This window comes from Nannobrachium achirus, assembly GCF_963921795.1.
Source record: "Nannobrachium achirus genome assembly, chromosome: 7".
Lineage (NCBI taxonomy): Eukaryota > Metazoa > Chordata > Actinopteri > Myctophiformes > Myctophidae > Nannobrachium > Nannobrachium achirus.
Genome location: NC_137816.1, coordinates 52380682 through 52401137, shown reverse-complemented (window position 1 = coordinate 52401137; position 20456 = coordinate 52380682). Strand labels below are relative to the sequence as shown.

The following is a 20456-nucleotide window of genomic DNA, read 5'->3' as shown; positions in this document are numbered from 1 at the left end:
TCTTGACTAGTTACTTACAGTACCTCTGTTAATAGGATGAGGTTTCTCATAATCCTGCTGACTGCAGAGTTTGTGGGTCAACAGCTTACACACAGGGACATGCCTGACACACACACATACAAAACTGTGCATGCGTACAGTACTCACGTCTTATCATCTGCATTATTGGTAGTTACTAGATTATCTGAGAGAAGGGATTGATTTCTTGGAGATCCTGATCTACAAAAGTGGTTTCCTCGAAGGTGATTATAGTTTCATGGAACAGATTAGATTTGAGCACGTCGTCGACCTGCCTCATCTGTTTATATCCAATCATTCATCGCTCGGCTTCTGTCTGCCTTCAGGCTATGAGTAGGGAGGGATGGGACGATTTAAAAATGTCATATCATGATTATTGTGACAAAAGAAATCGCGATTTACGATATTATCACGATAATCAAAATCCATTATCCCGGGGCGGAACATTTGCCAAAAAATAGCAGATCTACAAGCTCGAGCTTGTAGATCGGGTATTTTTTGGCGAAGACATTTGATAGAGAGTGAAAAAGACTGTATCGAGTACGTATATTAAAAGTAAGTACCTTTTACCAATTATAGAGGGTTTAAGAGGTACCGGATAGGCAGCTCGGCAAATAAAAGGAGAATTGATCTCCTCACGGAGGACGATATCGCGATAATTAAAATCTCCACGATACGATTATCGTGAGTTTTTTATCACGATAAACGATAATATCACCTATCGTCCCATCCCTAGCTATGAGTGTAGAATTGCTAAAGGATTAAACTAAAGAGTCAACAGACACTTCCCTCCAGCTGTAGCAGAAGCAGTAGAGACAGACTGAGGTCTGAAAAGTTCCATTATATACTGTAACTATATTTTTCTTCTTTTGTAAGATTGCCTCCTCCACTGACCTCCAGTGTCCAAGACAAAGACTGTACTTACATTCACAAAGTAAATACTTTCTTACTCACACAAACTTTAATAAATAAACCAAAAATAACCGAAGTACAAAATTAAGCTACTGTAGTCTGACTGAATTCAAGTCATATGGTTGTCACTCACGTTCACGATGAACCAAAATATAACAATTTCGCCTCAAAGCATTTCCCAAAATACAGAAACTTTGTTAACAAACTCCCAGACAAACATTCATATTTTATATAAAATATCAAACATTCATATAACAATAATAACAGCTATCTTACAGGCGGTTAATATGGCACAGGCACATTATGAATGGACTTTAAGGACAAATATAAAGTCAGTCTTTCTTGTATTTCAAAATATGGTTGGGCAAAAAAGACATTCCGAAGTATCATGTAGTATTTTCTTTAAACATATCAAAGTTGAGTGAATACAACAATAATATGTCATTACTTTGACCAACTTTCTACTTTAATACTATAGTATTTCTCTCACTTCTTCCTTTCTTATATGTAACTTAACATTTTTCCCAGATTCTGCAAGGAAACAAGCTCCAAAACAAAAACAAAAAAAGAGAATAAAAGCAAAGCACAATATATTGCTTTCAAATCTGTCATCCAACATAGATTCCCTGCGGTATATTCATGACAAAGTAAGTCCTTCACATAACACAACACAGCAGATACAAACTGTACTCAAAGTCTCAAACGTCCGGAATGTGAAGTTCGTGAACACATTTAACAAACAAAACAAATTATATATATGACCGTTCAAAAAGCTTAGTGAATGATCTATTGGTCAACGTTGAAGATAAAAAGTGCTGGTGGTGCTGCTAATGGATGAAATTAAAAACTAAATTAATCAGATTAACAATGAGAAATTAAACAATAATCGTGTGTGCCTTGTCTGCCTACCCCGTGAGGTTGGAAGTTGTCAACAAGAAAGCATCAGTTTTATTTTAACTTTAATGCATGCATCTACGTTTTGCCTAACCATGTCTCATCTCAATAGCAGATGTATAAGCTCACACGTGTTGCACTGCAACACAATGTGTGCAGCTAATAGATGTGCTATGTTTGACCATTTTCCCCTATAATGACATCTGCAACATACGGGCGGCGGACGCCAGGTTAAAAGTGGAAATAACCAGTCAGCGTAATATACGGGCAGATGTCCTTATTTCCAATGTTTGACAGAGAAATGAATCAAATATTGGTAGCACTGGTAGCACAAAGTTATTCTCTGTGTCTCTTTTTGATACAGTAGTTACTGTATGCACATTGACAGTTCCAGGAAAGGTGCTTCTAAGGCTTGGAGGTTGTCAGTGTATGTCAGAAGAATGAGAGGAACAACACACAATCCTCTGTGATAGTTTTACCCTCTGAGGCTGTAAAAATGTCAAACAATTATGACGCTCTGACACAGTCATAGCTATTTAGTTACTGATGTGCTCTAATGCCAACATCACCCATCAATCTCTTAGACCGCACGACGGCAAGCAGGATCACCTGTGCAGCATCTACTAACGTAGATGCAATAAGCGTCATACTGCATCCCTAACAAAGGGATTCCATAAAGTATTAAATATCTCCAGAGGTCCCATATATGTAATGGATATACGTATAGTATGTAATTGGTCATCCACATACGTTTTAAATATAGCATTCTAATATTTATCGTCACAGTTTAAGTACTAGGGTTTTTTGTAATGCATATCTCAAGACTGCTGCTGGACAGCCAGCCAAGAAGAAGAGTACCTATTTAGTTCATGTGGAACAACTACACATAATAACAGAACAGATCATATTACATTCTTTTCGTAAGCTGACATCAGCACACTAAGTTCTAGTGCAAATGGTGTAAACGATAGCTGCTTCACGAAATGCCAACCTGGAATTTTGCAGGGGTGCATATCCCTGCCCTCTGGTTCTAGATCGTGTCGTGTCAGCTGAGTGTTTTGCGTTCCACTCGGGGAACCCATTTGTGCGTGGCAGCTCTCCATAGTACAGGTGCCAACAGCTGACTCAGAGTGGTGACACTGAGAACCAGAAGATACACCTGAATGAGGGAGAGAGAGAGAGAGAGAGAGAGAGAGAGAGAGAGAGAGAGAGAGAGAGAGAGAGAGAGGGAGAGAGAGAGAGAGAGAGAGAGAGGGAGAGAGAGAGTCAGTGGTGTAAAGTACATTTACTCAAGTACTGTACTTAAGTACAATTTTGAGGTATTTGTACTTTACTTGCACTTTAGTTACTAGTTACTTTGTAGATTTGGATTATTATTACAAAACATACATTAACCACTTCAGCACTATGTACATCTCGGCCATTTGAAAATATAGCTTGTAGATCAGCGATTTTCAAAAGATTTTCATACATTTGAAAACTTAGTACAATTTGATGCCAATACTTTTCTACTTTTACTCAAGTACATTTTGAATTCCAGACTTGGATGGAACATAAATAAACAGAGGAACACAGATAAGATGCTGGAAAATAGGGGTGCTGGTAATGATCGACTCAATACAGATAACGATGCCTCATATTTGACATTGGCGAAACCCGCTGACACTCTTCAAGTTAAAGCTGCAATCCATCATGTTGGCAAATGTTCCGCCAAAGGATATGGATGTTGTGGATATATTGATTATCAAGATGATATCATCGTACTTTCTTGACTTTGGTCACAACAATCGTGACCTGACATTTTCATATCGTCCCATCCCTAATGGGCAGTTGAACCAGATGAACCAGTCACAGTAGCAGGCCTTTGAGCTGCAGCATACTGACCTCTCTGGAGATGATGCCGGTGCGCCTGGCACGGCTGCCCAGGACAAAGGAGAACTCGCTGACCTGGGCCAGGCCGGCCGACACGATCCAGCGGATGTGTCGCGAGCCTGTTGGCAAGATGGCCGAAAGCACCAGCACAGCCATGAGGAACTAGGAGAAGGTCATAAGATAAGAGAAGATATTTTTGTAATAAAGGTATAAAAAAATGAGAAAATCTGCATACATTTACTCAGTAGTTACAGGATAGAAAATTAAAGATAGGAACACTATATACAGTAAACACCAGCTACCAGCCGAACCATACTGTACTGCCCTGCACTACCCTGTACACCAGTGGTTCCCAAATTTGGGGAATGTATTCTGGAAATGTTTTGAAATAATCCAAAAGAAGAGTCCAGGGTCATGGTTTACAGGGCACCTAGCAAGGAGTGGGGAGATATACAGTCCACAAAAGGAGCTCCTTGCAATGTGCAGTGGTGTAACTGTAGTGTTATCAGTCTGCTGCTGAAGGTGCTCCTACGGGTATGTCCCTCCACAACCGATGCAGGGGGTGAGAGGGACTGTTTATAATCCTCAGCAGTTTAGTAGCATCCTCCTTTCCAACAGGATCAAGCTCCACTCCCATAACGGAGCCGTGTTCCTGTTGAGCTTGTTGATCCTGTTGGCATCAACAGCTCAACATCTCTCATCCTGCTGCTCTCGCACGCTACACTTTAGTCGAGGGGTGGGAAACAGTTTTGGTCAGTGACAAATACCACTGAAATTTACGTCTTAGTATAGGCTACGAATGAAAATAACACAAGCGGAAAGTAAGTCAATAATTTAACCAATTTCTTTCAACCTAGCATTCGTATTTTGTCAATGTTTTTCTAGGCTAAAATGGTCACGTTTGTAAAAAAAAAAAAAAAAAAAAGATCACCACATGTCGCATCATGAGGACTAAGTACAGCATAGGTCTTAAGTGGTTTTAAATACATCAAACTGTAATGGTTAATAATGGTTCTTTCTGATCAACTCAATTGATCATCTACATTTACAAATCTGATCACCTAGTAGCATATCAAAGGAGTGAGATGCAAACCACTATCTTAGTCTGTGACGTGGAACCCCCCCCTTGTTCACTACATCATAGAACAGACACACACAAAGCTTAAATTGTTAAACATTGAAGTGTTGTGCTGTTCTAGTTTCCAGTATCACCTCAGCTTGACCAGCCCAGAGCAGCAGCACCGCTTGCTCCTTCCCAGAACTCCCGTTAGTACTACCTCCAGTGCACGGCACGCTTCACTTAAATCGTGTAGCCGAAAAGAGCCAAGTGATGTCACGCTGCAACTGGTTCACACTACAAAACGATGTCGATGGCAAGTCCCTCCTTTCTGAGGTCTGAGGTGTAGAGGGTGAACTGGAACGGGGCAGAGGATCATCCCATTTGGTGCACCAGTGTTGGCATAGTGTGGTTGGTCATAGTCCGTAAACAGTGGAGCATCGACCTGCATGTCCATGAGTGCAGCCTCCAGTCACACTCTGAAAATATATTGCTCATGGAGCTTATAGGTCTGCAGGGGGTCCTCTCACTCTAGCAGGGGGTCCTGTTGTGTGTCAGGACCAGACAGGAATGAGGTGGGAGAGGAGTGACTGAGGGGAGGAATTACAGTTACAAGAGTGTGTGTGTGTGTGTGTGTGTTGTGGATGTGACGATAAGCGATATTATTGTTTATCGTGATAATAAACACTCACAATAATCGTATCGTGGAGATTTAATTTATCGTGATATCGTCCTCCGTCATGCACTGGGATCGATTCACCTTTTATTTGCAGAGCTGCATATCCGGTACCACTTAAACCCTCTATAATTGGTAAAAGGTACTTATACGTACTTGATAGTCTTTTTTTCACTCTCTATGTCTTCAAATGTCTTTGCCCAAAAATAGCCGATCTACAAGCTCACAACGTGTTGTGAGCTTGTAGATCGGCTATTTTTTGGCAAATGTTCTGCCCCAGGATAATGTTTTTTGATTATCGTGATACTATCGTAAATCGCGTTTTCTTTTGTCACAATAATCGTGATATTCAATTTTCATATCATCCCATCCCTGGTGTGTGTGTATGTGTGTGTGTGTGTGTGTGTGTGTGTGTGTGTGTGTGTGTGTGTGTGTGTGTGTGTGTGTGTGTGTGTGTGTGTGTGTGTGTGTGTGTGAAAGAGAGAGAGAGAGAGAGAGAGAGAGAGAGAGAGAGAGAGAGAACAAGTAACTCTGTTATACCTTCATGATGACCAAGGTGAACGTCAGTACCAGCAGGATGGTGAGCTCGTACAGGACAAACGTAGGGAACACATGGAGACCTGAAGCAGAGCACAGAGCACAGATCACATCTTAAGAGTGGTCTCACAATGAAACAAGGTACTGACTGCTACGTGAATATACGTGAGAACGGAGCTGCCTCAGCTGAAATGAGACGCTGGATCTAACCGATGGAGGCAAAGAAGATGATGGCCAGGAAATCTCTTATCGGCTCGATGCATCCCAAGACCTCCGCTGTGACCATGTGACCCTGGGAGGAGAGCAGCGCTCCGGCCAGGAAGCAGCCCAGCTCCATGGAGATGTCCAGGGACTCTGTCACCTATAGGGAACACATGTTTATCTGACATTAGTAGAGGAAGGGGCGTCACAAGGGGGGAGGGGGGAGTGGGACTGAGTTACTAGGGCCCAAGGTGGAGGGGCCTTAATTATTTTATATACTTTTAGCTATTGAAAAATAGCAGATATACAAGCTCACAGCCGCGCTGCGAGCTTGTAGATCTGCTATTTTTTAAAAGTCGTGAAAATGTGTGCAAAATATTTGAATATGTTTATTTTTAAGCGAACATTTGTAACTAAAGTTTTGCTTCTGGGGGTCCTTGAAATTTAAAACTTTGAGATGGGGGTCCGTGGCCAAATGCATATCATTTTGGGGGTCCTTCACATGAAAAGGTTTCAGCACCACTGACATAGAAACATAAGTTTTTATTGCACAAATTTTCAAGATTCTTCAAAAATAGCAGATCTACAAGCTCGCAACACAGCACTTGGTGCCGCGCTGTGAGCTTGTATATCTGCTATTTTTCAATAGTTAAAGCACAAAATAATGCGTAATAATGTGTTCCCAGTCTAAACAGCCCTCCCCCTATGAAGAACATTCATGGGAGGCCCGCAGTGAATCCTTGTACCCAGGGCCCAGAATTTGGTGTGACGCCCCTGAGTAGAGGAAGAGAAGGAAGGACAATAACATAGAATCAAAGTGTGGTGAATAGCAAAAAGAAGCGCTTATGAAAGACTAAAGCCGAATCAACGCGTTTTTTGCACAACACACTTTTAAATCACAGCTTGAAGTTGCGAAGGAAGGAGGGCCAAAGATTATAGCATAATACTGTATATACCGTCAGCATGAAGAAGACGAATGCAGTCATCCCCACCACCAGGATCTCCTTGTTGCCCTTGCTCTCGGCATGCAGTCTCTTGTAGTAGGGGCCGATGAGGAAGGACTTGAGCAAGGCACAAAACAGCAACACCGCAGCCAGAGAGACCAGCACTTGTGCCAGGAGGAAGAGCACCCGCAACCCTCCATACAGAAGACTGCTTCATGAAAAGAAAGCACAGGACTTAAAGCAGGGGTGGGCAATTATATTTTCCACGGGGCCATATGAACAACAGAAAATATTGTGGGGGGCCGGGCCAAAAGGCAGTGCTCCCCGCAAAATGTGCTCCCCGCAAACTAAACACACAGCTTTACCTCCGACTTCAGTAAATAAATACTTAAAAGTCAATTTTTTGTTGAAAACCCGGCATTCGGCATCAACCTTTCTTTTTTAGCCATTTTTTATGGGTCAGGTAAGGCAAGTCGTCTTGACTTGTGACCAGTCGGACCCCCTGCTTGTTATTGAGACAACGATCCAATGGTCACGCACACATGCTGATGTACGCATTGCATACTGTACATATGTACAGTATGTGAATAAAAAACATCAAAATAAAAGCAATGCAGCTTTAGTCCATGCATGAGGTAAAATTACAAAATGTGTTTATTTTGTAATTTGCCATTAACCCTACACGGAACCAAAGGGCCGTACAATGCCCAGGTCTGACTTAAAGGACAGTGTGTGTTAATATAATAACGACGTGATGCCCCAAAATGGAATGCCAGGATAAAAAGGCAGGCCTCTTCGTCCTGCTCACTAATGTACCGACTGACCTGTCTACATCTCCACTCTGTGCTTGGATCAGGGAGGGCATGACGGCAATAAAGAGACCAAGCTGAACGTCCTGCATCACCAGCATCCCCAGGAGAACACTGCTGTAGTCCAGCTCACCTGTTGCATGTTCGCGCACACGCACGCACACACACACACACGCACACGCACACGCACACACGCACACGCACACGCACACACACACACACACACACACACACACACACACACACACACACACACACACACACACACGTGAGCAGTACAAAGAGACCTGCCCTGCTCTGCATAAATATGAACACACCCACAGCCACAGCCACAGCCACAAACAAACAATGTATACTTGGATATAAAACACAAGTGTTTATAATTGTATCTTTGACATTGAATTACTGTAGAGCTTTGGGCCTTTGGGCACTCTGCGAAATTGAAGCTACAATCCACACATTTTTATGTGTAGTTGTCTCCCCCTTCTGATGGAGAGAGTTAATTGCACCAATAGTTGTTCTACCAGGGTTGATATGTCTCAGTAGAAGAGTATGGAGACCACCACCAACCACTGCAAATGTGCTACAGTAGTTATGTAAGGGATAAATACTGGATCCGCAGGGGTTGTCCATATATAACATCCCGACGGACTGCGCAGAGGGGAGTTATCAGTTCGAAGGGATGTTATATTATGGACAACCCCCAAGGAGCCAGTATTTATCCCGCTTATTACCCGGCTACTAAATAAAATTGATAATTTGACTCAAAACTAAAAACAAAACAAAGTATTTCCTTGTTTACAGATGGCTGGAAGTGTTCCACAAGTGCTGCGCTGGGCGTCCCCCCAGCGCGGCACGGTCGCCTTGAAAAACAAGGAAGTGCTGATTCGATAGAATCCATTTTCTGATACTACGTTGTCTATTTCTCGCTTAAAATATTTTTAAAAGCATTCTTGAGAGCAGTTTTCACAATTTCTTCCTCTAATATTTGACAATTTGGCCAATGATTATTTTTTCATTTTAGAGGTAATAAAAAGTCCTTAAATTGTCACTTTAGAAATGTGCAGATACCCTCTATACACTTAACATTTATGTTGGTTTCTTTACTGTTGAATGAGAAAACAGTTAAGTTAATCATCTGCGAACCACAGGTTGAGAACGTGCTTTTAAACCACAAAGCATGTAGCTGTTCTCAAAACAAACACATGGCTCTTCCAGACAGTACCTTCCCTCTCCCCTCTGGCTCCCCCAGCTAAGAAGCGTGACACCAGCGGAGTGCTGGACAGTGAGAGACACGTGGAGATGAAGACCGTCTGGGTGGGGCGAATACGCAGGACCTGTCCCCATAACAGGCCAGCCCCCACCATCAGCAGGCTCAGGTAGCATGTTCCCTGCACCGAGGTCTTCCACACCTGTATGCATATCCGTAGATAGAGATATTATGTACTGGCGGTCTTATGTTGAGTATATACTGTATATGAGCTGGTGGTGATGCAATGCACATACTGTATATAACTGATGCGTAGGGAGGGATTTCAGCTCGGTTTAAAGATTAAAGGAATACTACAAAGTAGAATCTCATCAACTCCTGTAAATGGTGTCCTTCCATTGCATAAAACTGTCTCAACTCTACTTGTTTGGTATCACCTCTGTCAAGGCAAGGCTAGGCAAGAAAACTTTATTTGTGCATCTTTAATCAACAAGGTAATTCAATGTTCTATACACAAGACATTAATTAAGCAACGGTAACATATACTGTAAAAGGACAAGGCCAAGGTTCCAAGTGAGCTCTGGCAATACATAAAGGTGTTTTTAAAACACTGTGGACTATTGATTCGTCTGAGAATCGTTACTCGAAGGACAGAGTCCTGTACTATACCGCAAGGAATCTCCCGAATACGCCTTTAAACTAGATGTTGTAAACGTGAAAGGAATCAATGTAGAGCAAATGAATGGTCTGTTGTTCATGTTGTAAACTTTTCGTTGAACAGCACAGGTTAAATAGAGATTATTACCAGACAGTAGTTTAGCGCCAGCATTACCTTTAACTTTAGCACCCTCCTAGCTCCTACGCAGAGGGGTGGACATCTCTGTGACAACTAGCTATATCGACAAGGTCTGTCAAGTCCAGTTGAGCTGGTTCTATGGAATGGAAAAGCGCCATAAGAAGTCAAAGTCACAAATACCATACTGGTATATTACGTGTCCACCTCCAAGTGACTTTAACTTGGAAAGATAGACATCCATATTTCAGCAGAAAACAAGGGGAGCACAAATGCAGGAGTATTATACATAGGATAGCATCTGTTTTGTTAACCTTGTGCAGGCGTTCGGGGGAGAACTCCAATCCGACCATGAAGAGAGTAAAGAATACACCCAACTCCCCTAGAGTCTCCACTTGAACCATAGACTGTAAGGCAAGGAGAAAGTCAAGCGTCAAGTCAAGCTTATAGACAACTTAATAATAGACAGCTTATAGACAAGAAGCTGCAGCGTAACATTCTTATTATATCGCTTTCTGTGGTTGGTTACCAAATGAAAAAGAAAAAATCACACCCGTGTGAACTGAGCGGTGGTTCCCCCCCCCCCCCCTTCCCCCCTGTGTGTGTGTGTGTGTGTGTGCGTGCGTGTGTGTGTGTGTGTGTGTGCCTGGTCTGGCCTGGCCTGAACAACAGCGCCCCTCCCTTAACATGTGTGGTCAGAAAAGGTTACTGCAGGCTACAGACAGACAGACAGAAAGACAGACAGACACGCAGACAGACAGACCCACACACACGGCCACGTATAGGAGCGTTGTGACCACCGCTCAAAAAAAAGCATCTCACAAATGATGGGAGCATTGCAGTGCATATAGTGCTTAATGTTTAAAGTTGATCCAAGCCAGATGTAATTCCTTGAAGATTTGGAAAACACCTCCGATCTAGTCATACAAGCACCTGTGCATTCCATATTCACACACACACAGACACACGCACGCGCACGCACGCACGCACGCACGCACGCACGCACGCACGCACGCACGCACGCACGCACGCACGCACGCACGCACGCACGCACGCACGCACGCACACACACACACACACACACACACACACACACACACACACACCTTGATGCTGTTGAGTCCAGAGGGTCCTAATAGGACCCCACAGATGATGTATCCAAACATGGGGGGGAGACCCATCAGAGAACAGAGCCAGCCACAGGGCAGGGACAGCATCACCACTGACACCAGGTCCTGGGGACGGACACACACACACGCACACGCGCACACACACACACACACACACACACACACACACACACACACACACACACACACACACACACACACACACACACACACACACACACACACACACACACACACACACACACACACACACAGCACATATTTTATAGACTGAACAAGGGCAACATAGATGTGTGGATAGAGCAGCAAATGGCAAACATCATTACTTGGCCCAGTCAGGAACGATGCAGGTTAGAAGTAGTATGAGTCACTAGAAAACATAATGGGTGCTTTTAATGAATGATATGCTGTCAAACGATGAAACTAAAATGTATATGGAATCTATGAAAAGGTTGTGGGGGTCCGGTCCCTGCTTCATCTCTCAACTAAGGGGTCCTTGCCCTGAAAAAGTTGAAGACCCCTGCTGTAGGGTGAGGTAGGAGGAAGCACTGACCTTAATGAAGTGGTGGTCTGCTCTTGGCATGGTGGAATCCCGTGGTTTGGTCAGCACGTACTGGTTGTTCTGGGAGTCGATGAGCATGCTCAGACCCAGGTCATCCTCCACCTCTCTCCTTCTGGAGACGTTCTTCCTCTTCCCTCCGTCCTCCTCGTCCTCCTCCACCCGCAGTACGGCCTCCACGTTCACTCCCTTCATCTACACAGCAGACTAGCTGTCAGGGTTTGCACTGTCTGTATTTTTTTCTTTTCTTTTTTCATCATTCCAAAATTGTGATTTATCACTGTCTTTGTTTATTTTTTTTTCAAAGAGATTTTACATTATTGTGAAATTGTCCTTCGTCATACATCATTTGAGCTGCATATCCGGTAACACTTAAACCCCTAATACTTAGTAAAACGGACCTGCAAAAATATTTATTTATTTAGCTTGTAGCTTTAGCTTGTAGATAGACTATTTTTGGCGAATGTTCACCTCAGAATATGGACGCTGGGGTTCTAGTGGTTAATAAAAGCGTTTTAAGCATATGTTGATCACGATAATGTCATTAATCGCTGTTATTTTGGCCACAATAATCGTGACATGATGAAAGGTTCATATGGTCCCATCCCTAGTATAGGTCATTTGAAGTCCATATATGGTCCTGTGCTGACCTGTTTGTTGTAGTCAAAGGCGTGCTCCTCTATCTCCTCCTCCAGGCGGTCCGCTGCCCTGCGGACGTCCTCCAGGATCTCGTCCAACATAGACAGCGTCTTGTTCTGAGCTTGAGCGATCTTTACAGCTTCCTGCTGGTGCTTCTCAGCCGCCATTAGTTCCACAAACTCCTGTTCCTCCTGAAAGATACAAAACAAACAAACACACGGGCAAGATGAGGGAAATACAACGTGACAATGTTCACGACAGCATACATTCAGACAACACATAGACAACACATAGACCAAGACACTTTTTAACAGGTTATTATCGAGGACAGAAAAGCAGGAATTAATGGTAACTGATTGAGTCGTTTAACTTATTGAGAATTATGCTCACAGACCAATTATTATTTTTGGGGAGCGACACCATCATAAGATGAAGTAAAAATCATTATTCATGCTGCTCTATGGGCTTCATCCAGTCAGTTAAGACAATGAATATAGATTATCACCCAGGCATTGACTGTTGCCTCCAATGTAAACAAGTTGTTGACCCCAATGTAAACAAGCTATAATGTTGTCTGTACTTTCCTGTGCTTTTCATATGCAAACTGCTAATAAAGTATTTAATCAATCAATCAATCAATCAATCAAGCCCTCGTGTATCCAACCTCAGTCACAGGCATTTCAGCCTGGACAAATGGTATTTGCAGCTCTTGCTGCTAAATAAAGCTACAATAATATAAGCATGACTTCTTCCTTACTCAACAGTGTAATTAGAATAAAAATAAGTGAGTCTGCCTTACTACAAATAAATATTGTCATACTGTACGCCTGTACTTCCTTGACTCCACATTACTGGACCTTGGTTCTGCATAGTTCAATTGTTCTGTAAGAATTTGCTGTGTGGTTTTAAGAAGAACTTCAACATCATCTAAGATTCAACATACCAGCATAGAAAACTGCCCTGGTAAATAAGAAGCTACTCCCCTTGGGATTTCCCTGCAGTGTTGGGAGGGAGTTGTGAAAACACTGCATGTGCTGCTGGCTGCCAGCCTTAAAATTACATAGGCATTCTGCGATCCATCAAAGGTTGCTGTTTTCTGCAGTGTTTTAGTTCCTTTGCGCCTGGAGACTTCTACATTATCTGAAGCAGCAGTTTTGCAGCTGAGTTTCAACACAGTGAATTATTTAACATAAACCTCTGAGGCTTACGCTCAGCCTCAGAGGGTTTCAATCAGAAAATCAGAATCAACTTTATTGTCACATCAAAGTTTAGAGGTGTAAAGTGCAGTAGGTGAAATTTGTTTTTGTGCAAGCTCCATCGTTATCGTCCTGCATGTCCTTGATCATGCGGTGCGCTTGGACTACACAGTGTGTAGTAACCACCTCTTCTTGTACAGTTCCTGGAGGGAGGGAAGCTCACCTCCCATTATGCGTTCGGACGCAACATGGTGACTATGGTGTTCCGTTGAATGCCAAGCTGCAGTCCACTAACAGTCCTTCAGCTTTAGGGATGGGACGATAAGCGATATTATCGTTTATCGTGATAAAAAACACTCACGATAATCGTATCGTGGAGATTTAATTTATTGTGATATCGTCCTCCGTCATGCATTGGGATCAATTTACCTTTTATTTGCCGAGCTGCATATCCGGTACCACTTAAACCCTCTATAATTGGTAAAAGGTACTGATAATATACATACTTGATACAGTCTTTTTTTCACTCCCTATCAAATGTCTTTGCCAAAAAATAGCCGCAAGGCGACGCGTTGTGAGCTTGTAGATCTGCTATTTTTTGGCAAATGTTCCACCCCAGGATAATGGATTTTGATTATCGTGATAATATCGTTAATCGCGATTTATTTTGTCACAATAATCGTGATATGAAATTTTCATATCGTCCCATCCCTATTCAGCTTGTCATCCAGAGAGGTGCCAGTACAGCCCATCACTCCATGTTATCTGTGCTGATTGGCCAGCTGTCATATAGCTGGTAGAATGTGTAGTGTTTTCATTTTCAAACTGAACAAACTCTCCAGTCTCCACACACATAGGTAAACTACTTATGATCACCCAACCCCCCCCTGAGCTCACTTTGATGGCTGCCTCCCTGAGGGCCTCCAGTCTCTGTCGGCTGCTCTCCTTAATGTTGACCACATCTCTGTAGTCCCCCTGAAGGGCCCTCCACAGGCCATGGACCGCTTGGAAGACGGAGCGCTCGCTCTCGTTCAGCTCTTTCTGGAACACCTCCAGCGTGTGCACCTGGAAATAGGCGGGGATAAAAAGCAAGATTAGTGAAAGAATAGAGAAGCATCCGTTGCCTCCTCCCACTTCCTTCTAACCTCTCTCGTAAACAAGGGTGACATCTTATCTTAAATACACTGTAAGTGGCAAAATATTCTTCAACAGGCTCAAGGCATTGTACTGCTAGGATTTAACATTAAAATTGTCTAAATCTTTGAGTGATAGAAACCTTTTTTTCTCCTTTTTTATATGAACTACTTGCACCCTAGGCCTAGCGTCCATATTCGGAGAACTTTAGCCAAAAATAGCAGATCTACAAGCTCACAGTGAGCTTGTAGATCGGCTATTTTCGGCAAAAAGCTTTGGTATAGAAGGGAAAAAGAGCAGACTGAGTACAGAGTGAAAGGTCAAGTATTGACAGTTCAAGTGGTTAAAGCTATACTGTGTAAGTTGCTCAACTAGTGGTCAGTAGCGTCCGCGTCTTTCGGCCGTTTTTCGCCGCGGACCGGGCCTCACACCCCCGCGTCACCCCCGCGTCTGCCTCCACCTCGCCGAGATCTATCTTTAGAGGGGTCCCTGGTTCCTGTGCGTTCAGGCATTCCGGAGAAACAGAGTGTTTCACCCGAGTATAGATAGAGACACACGGGCGCCTACAAATATGGCCGCCCTATTGTGATAGCTAGCGACCCCACTTCAAGATGCGCTGTGATTGGCCGGCAGTGTATAACCCTCGCTGTGATTGGCCGATAGTGTATGATGACGTAATTTTTGCGCGAAAACCGGACCCCGGTCAGGATCATAGAAAACATATAAAGAGAAGGCTTCAGAAGCTGAAAATAACGGAGTGGGTGTTCTAAAACTTTAGCGATTTAAGAGTTAGGACAATTTTAAGATTTGTTTTATAAAAAAAGTTACATGGTACAACTTTAAATATCTGAAAACACAAATTAACATGAATCCAAAATCCAAAATATGATGATTGTGCTTTCAAACGATGAAACTATATGGAATCTATGAAAAGGTTTTGGGGGGTCCCTGCTTCATCTCTCTCTCAACTAAGGGGTCCTTGGCCTGAAAATGTTGAAGACCCCTGGTTTAAGTTATGGCAAACAAATTGCTGCATATAGAATGAGAATGAGACTTATAGTTCATATTTTTAGTTATTCAGAGTCTGGTTCCTACTTGGAAGAGCTTCTCGGGTTCTGAAAGTGAGTGGTCTCGTTCTACAACGTCTGCTGCTACAGCCAGCTTCCGGACCACCACGTTCTTCTGCCGCAGGAGGCCCACCAGCCGCTTGCAGTTGTTGGCCACCCAGCTGCGGCCGTGAGTGGCCCCTCGGCCCCGGTGGAGCTTGATGGCATGCTGGGCTACCTGGTCCTTCTGCAGCGTGGCGAGAGCTCCCACCAGCGGCCCCACCAGGCCAAGGCACAGCAGTACATGCACGACCTGCATCCAATCCTCTACTTCGGTGGCTTAAAGAGAGTCAACACAGGAGAATAGAGAGAGAGAATGTGGAATTGGAGCGATAGGGAGAGAGCTGACAAGAGACTTCACAGTTCATGTGACACGTTAGATCGCAATCTCAGGGGGCAGGTTGTTCTTTGGGGTGTGGTCCATTAGAGCTTACAATACAGCAGCCTACAATACAATCACTAGATAAATAACAGTTCAAGCTGAAACACATGTTTATTCTGGGATCTAAGGAGCCACTCAAACATAACTATCAACAATTTAATAACGCCTAACTTACAGTTTTGAGTGGCTTCTCAAAGCCTCCCGCACTCTGTCCAATCCACTTGATTTTAAAGGGCGTATCTTCGCCATGAATTTCATGCCATGCATTGTATTCTACATAACACATTACAGTAACTACGGTTGAATAATGATTTAATTCCATTTGGAATTGAACAAGTTAAACCTGTACCTCTGTGAGCATGAGTCTTATTTTCTGAAACACTTCACTATCCCTTTTCCAATGACTGGACTGCAGCTACTCAGCAGCAGCACAATCAATGAACTCACTGTTCTGAAACACACAGAATGAGAGAGAGAGAGAGAGAGAGAGAGAGAGAGAGAGAGAGAGAGAGAGAGAGAGAGAGAGAGAGAGAGAGAGAGACCTATTTAGTCCTAAATAAGTTCCATAGTATTAGTACCTCACATTCTCAGTCCAACTTGTTTGTACATGTCTAGGCCGACATGGACAAAGCATTATATAGCCTACCTACACTGTATATAATTATGTAATTAGGCCTAAATAGTTGTTCAGTAATAATACCTCACATTCCCACTTCTTTGTACGTGTCTAGGCCAACACAGGCAACGGCATTGCCTATCCTACTTGAAGATAATAAATAAACAAATATATCACATGAATTAAAGTTGAATTAAAGTTAGGCTCTTAACTGAATAATACGAGACCCATATGTCTAGAATGCAGATAATGCCTTTATTCAGCATGCCTTGCCGAGAGCAGATTCCACAGGAACTATACCTCAAACAACACTTTGCAGGCAACATACATGATACATCACACAACAAAATAACCCAGATTAGGTGTGAACGCAGACTGTAATGTAATAACATAGTAACTGTCTATCCCAGAAATGAGTCATGTTACAGATAATGCAAACGGTTAATAGGAGACTATATAGCTACCTGTGAGATGTGTGCAATGCTTGGCTCTGAGCTCAACTACTCCAGTATGAATGAGGAAGCAAAAACAATCATGCTCTTGTGCCACAGGAGCACCACACCTCCTCCCCTTCCCCCAGGGGTGGAAAAAAGTACTCCTCAAATGTTTTACTTGAGTAAAAGTATCAATACTGCAATAGTATTAAAAATACAAGTCAGAAATTAAAAAATGTATCTGAGTAAAAGCATGAATATGTGTTGGCATCAAAATGTACTTAAAGTACCAAAAGTAGAAAGTAGGCTACATTAGTCATTCATTATGCAGAATGTCCCATTTCACAAGTTTTCAAATGTATCATATAAATAAATCTATTTTCAAAATGTTATATACATTTTATATAATCTTTTGAAAATAGATCTACAAGCACACAATGCGTCACTCACTATGAAAAAATTGGGCTGAAGTGGTTATTGTATGTTTTGTAATAGCCTAATAATAACAATCTACATAGTAACTAACTATAGTTTTGAAATAAATGTGGTGGAGTAAAAGTACAATATTTGGATCCGAGATGTATTGGAGTAGAAGTAAAGGTATTGTAAATACTCAAGCAAATTACAAATATCTCAAACTTGTGTACAGTACGGTATACTTAGGTAAATGTACTTAAGTAAGTACTTTAGTTTAGACCACTGCCCCCTCCTCCCTGCCACATAGCTGAAGCCAGCCGATCAGAACTTCATGCAACCAACTTCATGTTTAGTTCGACGGCTACCAGCCAGGTCTGTGTGTGTGTGTGTGTGGGTGGGTAGCCACGTCTGTATCAAGTAAGTAAAAACAACTGACCATTGAGAGTGATGTTATAATGTTCTCGTGAAGAATCGAAATCATTTTTAAAATTCAACTCGTTTGCTGATCTTTAGCTTTGTGTTTCTTTGCTAGTACAACAAATAAAAGAGAAGAAATCTGGTCACCAGAGAGCTGTCAGACTGTACCAGCTCCAGCCAGCTGGGTTTGACATAGACTCCAATGACGACACAGCCAAGCTAACATTCTGTCGGTTAGCCTTTACTATCATTGACTTATAGGTCTACTAAACGGTCGAACGATACATACACAACATTTAGTCCGAGTTATTACAAAACAATCGTAAACTATTATTATCAGCTTAAACTCTACTTCCGAAACATAGATAGCGGTTTTGATATGGGAGTTGTAGTTTTTTGTGCATGTTCCCCCAAGCTATATTTCAAGTGCTGTAAACACTGTCATTATCGCGAGATGAATGTCTCGACCACAGTCTATTTTATTTTAGAATAGAAGTAAGTGTCCATTGAAACCTTTATATATACCGTACTCTATGATTGAAACAGGTAATGGTTCGAGCAACAGGAGTTCAATCTGCACTGCAGTGATTGATATACTGCATTTAAACTAAACTTAATTTGAATTAAGTGTCAGAAGCACTTTGATAACCAATTAAGCCAATATACTCTAATAAGATGGACGCAATTCAATTCAATTCAATTCAAATGAACTATTGGCATGTGCCAAAGCGAGTGTCAAAACTGTTGAAAATGGGGAACAGTTGGAGGGGTTACAGCATTGTGTAAACAGCTATGTCACATGCATAGTGTAATTAGGCTATATATAAACAAATCTAGCAGCATTTATTTTTTTCTCAATGCTATTGTATACTATTTAAATAGTATACAAAAAAAGCCTGACAATTAAAATGTGTTTAAAAGATACAACCAAAAGTACAACCAAAAACATTGCCTTGCTCATTAGATTCAAACGGGACTACAATTCCCACCATGCAACCGTGCCAAGTTCCAGTAGCGCAGTGTGTCCGGCGCATGCGCACCGAGAGTAATTGGATATATCAACTTGGCCAAAACAGAGCAGCGGGTGATAAAATGGTAGGTAAAACAAGATAAAGATGACAAACCCCAGACCAAATTTAGAACCCAGTTAAAGCAGTGCAAATGGCCATGGTATGAATGCTGTGTGTGACAGTGACCAACATGGTCAGGGGAGCGGTGGTGTGTGTTGTGTCCTCTGTCAAAATGATGTCTGGTTGGTTCACTATGTCGAATATGAGGGAAATGGAAGGTCAGTTGATGGTATTTTGAGCCGCCGGGGGGGCACCACGTACCTTTCCCTTTTTGGTGTCTGCCCTGGACTAATGCCGTGCCGTGCCGGGGGTTGAGACTGCTGCTGCACACCCTGCCAACTCGCACACACACCCCTGCTCTCTCTCTGGGTCTAACTGGGTCGCGACAGACAGACTAGCTTGTCTCTGTGAATTGTTTGATCCACATCCACCACCACCACCGCGGGTGGGTGACGGTCAGTCAGTTCTTCTGGACCGCAATCCTCCACATAGACATCAGACAGCCTTGAATTTATAGCATATAGATCCGTGTGTTATTATTCCCTCTCTGGTAAACAAACCGAACCGTGTGCGCGCGTGGCAATAGCGAGCTTTTTTTTAGGATTATAACTTGCTTGCTGAATTGCCACCATTTGTTGTGTGAAGTTTTAACAGTATAGTGATTATCGTTGCTACACGTTTTATTGATTGAAGGGATGTAAACAATAATAGCTGATCTTACTACACAGAGTGACACAAGTGTATCTTGTGTCTTTGGAAACATTGGATTGAGTGTCTGTTTCTGTCTACAACATGTATTTATTTTGATTGAAGGAATGTAAACAATTATTATAGCTTTGGCTGATCTTATTACACAGATAGTGACACGATTATGCCTTGTGTCTTTGGAAACATTGGATTGAGTGCCTGTCAACATGTGTTTTAACCACTGCTATTGTGTGGATCTGTCCTGTATTGTACTATGTTGTCTTGTCGATGTGTTTCTGCTTGTAAAGTGGAGTATGTCTATAATAAAGTTGAACTGAACAAAAAATCACACCCGTGTGAAGTGGAGCTGTGTGTGTGTGTGTGTGTGTGTGTGTGTGTGTGTGTGTGTGTGTGTGTGTGTGTGTGTGTGTGGATCATGTGTACCGTTTTTTGTGACATTTGAAGAAAATATGTAGGAAAAGGAGCAAAAAGTGTGTTTTGGAGAAAATTCAAGATGGCGGAAAATCTATCATGGCGCAAATGGGCGTGGCCTATATGGGGAGATGCGTCATGACCCAAGGAATCCAGGGAAAAAATATTTTTAATTTTCCGACCTACGGTTCAAGAGTTACAGGCCAAAACGTAAAGTGGGGTGTTATGGCGCCACCATGCGGCCAAATGACACAATTATTTTTTATTTAATCCTTGAAATCATTATGAACCTCCTCTCCAAGTCTTGAAACTCT

The 20456-nt window shown here is 42.5% G+C and overlaps 2 protein-coding genes across 5 annotated transcripts in view; one reads left to right on the top strand and one right to left on the bottom strand.

Annotated features, from left to right (window-relative positions):
- Window positions 1-1150: 1150 nt before the first annotated feature.
- Window positions 1151-18221, bottom strand: tmco3 (transmembrane and coiled-coil domains 3). Its single transcript, XM_080730487.1, has 15 exons — window positions 18101-18221; window positions 16419-16520; window positions 15677-15966; window positions 14345-14512; window positions 12263-12442; window positions 11607-11807; window positions 11030-11158; window positions 10238-10330; window positions 9146-9332; window positions 7936-8053; window positions 7124-7319; window positions 6177-6327; window positions 5970-6049; window positions 3709-3858; window positions 1151-2983 (listed from the first exon to the last, which is right to left on the bottom strand). Exons 3-15 carry the CDS (start codon window positions 15944-15946, stop codon window positions 2870-2872), a joined length of 2037 nt encoding a protein of 678 aa, XP_080586613.1. The 5' UTR covers window positions 15947-15966; window positions 16419-16520; window positions 18101-18221; the 3' UTR covers window positions 1151-2869.
- The window catches only part of dcun1d2b (DCN1, defective in cullin neddylation 1, domain containing 2b), an 11473-nt gene continuing 8911 nt past the window's right edge, over window positions 17895-20456 (top strand). Inside the window, exons 1-2 of one of the 4 annotated variants that reach the window (XM_080730485.1) lie at window positions 17895-17953; window positions 18069-18182. Coding sequence is in view for 1 of the 4 variants with exons in the window: in XM_080730483.1 (XP_080586609.1) it covers window positions 18944-19048 (105 nt within the window). In the remaining 3 variants the exon portion in view is untranslated. Of the gene's footprint in view, window positions 17954-18068; window positions 18183-18917; window positions 19049-20456 lie in introns of those variants that run through there. The other 3 variants (XM_080730483.1, XM_080730484.1, XR_013962203.1) reach the window with 3 other exon arrangements.